General features: G+C 37.8%; 1 protein-coding gene across 1 annotated transcript in view; it reads right to left on the bottom strand.

Annotated features, from left to right (window-relative positions):
* Positions 1-4,649, bottom strand: part of LOC108570154 (voltage-dependent T-type calcium channel subunit alpha-1G) — an 82,550-nt gene that overhangs the window by 10,726 nt on the left and 67,175 nt on the right. Inside the window, exons 18-20 of the mRNA XM_017931944.1 lie at positions 2,677-2,832; positions 1,675-1,809; positions 1,140-1,430 (exon numbers count right to left, since the gene is read on the bottom strand). Of these exons, the coding sequence (XP_017787433.1) occupies positions 1,140-1,430; positions 1,675-1,809; positions 2,677-2,832 (582 nt within the window). The remainder of the gene's footprint in view (positions 1-1,139; positions 1,431-1,674; positions 1,810-2,676; positions 2,833-4,649) is intronic.

Here is a 4,649-nt window from a genome sequence, read left to right as displayed (position 1 = left end):
TAGGAAGACCTCTTAAGATTTTACTTATTCTTGTGTAGGGGAGAGCGGGATAATTCCGGCTACATAAGTAAGAAATGTGAATCTGTCGGTAAAGGCGAAGCCCTGCTCGCAATCGGTAAGCAATACGATCAACGCCGTCTAGCACGGTGGTGGCGCTTCTGGGGCCCGCCTCCCGATTTTCAATAGCTCTAATACAGATCAAGTTTTTCCAACGCGCTGCGATGTAATGTAATCCTATTAAGAATACATATATAATATTATTTAGTATATCTTTGCATATATATTTCCGACAATATCCAGCACCCCAAAATAACAAGAAACGCTATAAAACTTGAATAAGTTACACATTTGGTAATTTTTTGATATTAACTGATAGCTCGAAGTGTCGATTCCAAGTACTAATTTACCTTGCTTGAAAATTGGCCACTGTTACAAGGTTTCGTTGCAAAATGAACATTCAGATATTGTTTAAAATCAAAGGCTGCTATAGTCACAGAAACGATGAATATTAAGTAGTTGCATCATTACCATGTGGCAGCACCGTACAAAGTCAATTCACGTGTTTTTTATTTTCAGATATTAAAGTGGCCGGAATTAATATGATCGTGGTAAAATTGACGAAACTCGAGCAAAAAATTAGCATTATGAAGAACAAGGACAAATTAAAGGGGGAGAATGAATGGACAGAGGATGATGACATGACATTCCAGGAAAGGGGAATGCAATGGAAACTAAAGAGGATAGCGGAGGTGGAGGGGAGGAAGGGGAGAAGGACAAGGATAAAATATGGCAAAATTATGATAGAAGGAAAATGGTGGGAGTGGGACGAAGAGGTAGGAGGACTTAAGAAATGGGCAGAGACAAACAGGCGGAAGGAAAAAAGGGAGGGAGAAGGGAAGAGAAAGAAGGAAGAGAGATGGGGCGGAGGAAGGATGGAAAATATGTTTCTGGAATGTGGCAGGAATGACAAACAAGGATAAAAGATTCTGGGGAAGCCTGAAAGAATGGGATATCGTGGTGTTAATGGAGACCTGGTTGGAAGAAAAAGGATGGAGCAGAATTAAAAGGAAGTGGCCGGAATTACTCCGCTTTCTCCTACTCAAAAGATAAAAAAAAAGAGATAATAATAGCATACGTACACCTGAACGATCGATAGATTCAATCGACAGTGCCGCAGTCGGATAAACAGCTCTGTAATTTAGATCTCTGTAGCCCACGTCGAGAGTTGTGTTAGGCGAGTCTTGAGGAGTAGCTGCTGTATGGGTAATTATCGGTGGTTGTCCCGCTGCACCCATCATTTTATTTTCCTTCTGAATGTTACACTTCGGCTCATCTATCTGATGCTTCCACATAGTGTTCTGCTTCTCCCTGCTGTTGTTGTCTTTGTACTTGCGCAAATCCTCGGCACTCTGCCACGAATTCTTTCGATCCTACGGTTATTACGGTTTAGTTTTTATCTCTGTCAGTCGATCGTGGAATTGAGAAAATTTCATCGGGTAAATAAGGGGACGTTTTTATGCAAATAATTATTTTACTCGGGACAGTGCATTTATTTTCATTAAATAAAGAAATATACCAAAATTATTTTTTGCAAAATATGAAAATTTTTTAATGTTATTATATTACCGATATTATTTTGTTTACGATTTTCATTGATACGTTGAATAAATTTACCTGAGTGTAAGTATCACTATCGGTGAACGAATGAGATCTCGATATTCTGGATGATCCATCGTCGCTATCCATTCCAGCTTCTTTCGCAGCAAGTCTGGCCATTTCTCTTTGTTCTCGCTCCCTTCTTTCATTTCTCTGCAAAAGTGTATCGATATTTTGCATCTTACTATACCTAATTGAAAAAGAATTACCTAACGATGAGAAATTATTATCGACACCCATTGATTACTGCGATATAATTTAAAATGGAAAAAAAAATGTCACAGAGGAGAAATATTTTATAATTTATTTTATTCTAAACGTTAATCATTTATAAAATAAAATGTAGTAAGATTAAAAATAGAAAATATTGTCGAATGTAAAATTGATAGGTTTATAGAAGAAAACCACTTTATCGAATGTCAATCAATTTACCCACTGAAGCAGTTACAGACAAGAACTTGATTTCGCAATTCGAAGTCGATTTAGTTCTTTCTGTTGCAATTATTCTCCGACTTTTTCAGAGAAAATAGAACAATTGAAAATTCTGGAAAATTAAGAATTCTAAAGAACGAAGAATTCTAAAAAATTAAGATTTCCACAGAATTAAGAATTTCATTCGCAAAATCGAGAACGTATCATTATATATAAATCTCGATTATCCACAGTGAGCTATATTTTACCCTAATACATAATCCTGTTCCGTTGTACACAGTTTCCAAAAGAAAATTCCGAATATAAGATAATTAATCACTCGCAAAAAAAAGAAATCGTAACATCGTCAAGAAACTTTAGTTGCTGGATGATAAATATCTCCGAACAAAAGTGTCACCGTAGAATAGCGGGACAATTACCAAAGGATCTTAAATTCTTTCAACAAGAATAACAAATAATTTATAACAACGAAATATCGAAATTTTCGACACGTGTACATTTCGCACGAAATTTAGGCGAATGGAAGATTTCGTAATTCACCGGTGAGACACGATCGGATGCATAAACGACGGATAATAATTAGGATACCTCCGAAGAGAATCCCTCGACAAGTATGGCAACCAGCAGATTGAAAAGTACATAGTTTCCGAAAGTCATCAACGCGACGAAGTAAAGTGCCGCCCAGTGGGACGTTTTCTGCATACCGTTGAACAACACCACGTTCCAGTCTTCCTGTGTCAAGATCTGTATAAAAAGGAACAGAGAAAAACAGCCAGTACAGACAACAGGCGTAACTTCCGTTAATAGTTTACGAGACGATTGATAGATCAAAAAGATGTGTCTAATTAATCACAAACAGAACCGAAATGATAGATTTTTCTGTAAGGTCTGCTATTTATTATTGCTTCGAATCGATCGACTTTGTCATCTACTTGGAAGAACTAGCTTAGAACTCTTGATTCGCTAAATCTATTGAATGACAGTTGAGAGGAACGAAAAGAAAACAGGAAGACAGATGGAAAGAAAATATCACGATTGGTGGTATACAATTGTCGCGCGTTCCTTTTTTTTTTTCTCTACGAACGTTCTTTTCACCCGCTTAATCGCGAATTTCTCTCTGTGTTCACAACATGTTTTTCGGTTTCTCTTCTTTTTTTTTTCTTTATTTTTCTAGAACGGTTACTCGACTGTGTCGGTTTCATTCCGATTTTTCTCGCCGCGATATCTCAGGAACGGGCATAACAACGTGACGCGGTTATTTATTATAAAAAAAAAACAGGAAAAAAAAGAGGGTAAGATAACGGGCGCAACGTAATCCGTGTAATCGATTAACTCCTCGTCGGCTGACACGGAACGGTGTTAATCGCGCGACAAACAAGTCTCTACTCTGCCGTCGATCGCGAGAACAGGCGGCGTAATACTCGCGAGGATTAGATAAAAAGAAAAGACAAAAGGGTAAAATTAATAAATGAGGCAAAAAGAGAGAAACTCAGCGACACTTTAGGAAAATCTGTTACGACTCTTTCGTTTAAGCCGTGTGTGAAGCGAGAATAGACGTAGAGGAAGAGAAAGAAAGGGTTAGAGACAGAAGGGAGTAGAGAAAGAGAGAGAGAGAGAAAGAGAGAGAAAGAAAGAGTGAAGAAAGTGGAAATGGGGAGAAATGGGTTAAGGTCTCGTGTATGTATACATTTCGTTCGTACGATATCAAGAAAAAAGAGCTGATACGTAATGGGGCAAGAAAGCGAAAGAAAACTGTACACGATTGTTATGTAGCACGTACATATATACGTATAAAGGGACAGGCATAAGTAGATATAGATATAGACTTACAGAAACAGATATAGAAATAGATACAGGTGTAGATGTAGATAATAGATACATAGATATGGATGCAGATAGATATAGATATACGTAGATACAATGGCATGGACATGAAGGTATATAGATATTAGAGAGAGCAACAAACATAGAAATAGACATAGATATAAGTGCAGGTTACAGATTGTAGATATAAATATAGACATAGATATAGATATAGATATAGATGTAGATATAGATATAGAGGTACAGGGTATCGGGTATCCGGTGGAAGAAATTTTCAGGGATGATTCTACGAGCCAAAATACGAGGAAAATCAAGAGTAACGAAATTCCGTTTGAGACCTCCCTTTTTAGTTATAAGCAGTTAAAGCATCGGCTAAAATACGCCTGAGGCCCGGCAACCGTCCATACACGGCCGCTGTACGGCAGGTCAGGAGACTGGGGTACCGTCACCGCCAAAAATAACCACGCACGACTGACTGTAGTAGTGAGAAGTATTTACTCGCGTAGTTATTTTTGACGATGACGATACCTTCGTCTCCTGACCTGCCTTACGCTGCGATCAGTGTGTAAAGGGTTGCCGGGCCTCGGGGATATTTTTGCTTTTAATTATTCGTTAAGACGTACTCTCTTTAATTCGAACAGTTCACGTTTCTATGAATAGCGAATACTTTAGTTTTACTAAAAATTTACGATACACCGATTGGTTGCAATTAAAAATTCTATCGCGAATACACATTC

Source organism: Habropoda laboriosa, unplaced genomic scaffold, assembly GCF_001263275.1.
Source record: "Habropoda laboriosa isolate 0110345459 unplaced genomic scaffold, ASM126327v1 scaffold80, whole genome shotgun sequence".
Taxonomy (NCBI): domain Eukaryota; kingdom Metazoa; phylum Arthropoda; class Insecta; order Hymenoptera; family Apidae; genus Habropoda; species Habropoda laboriosa.
This window is presented reverse-complemented; position numbering and strand designations above follow the sequence as displayed.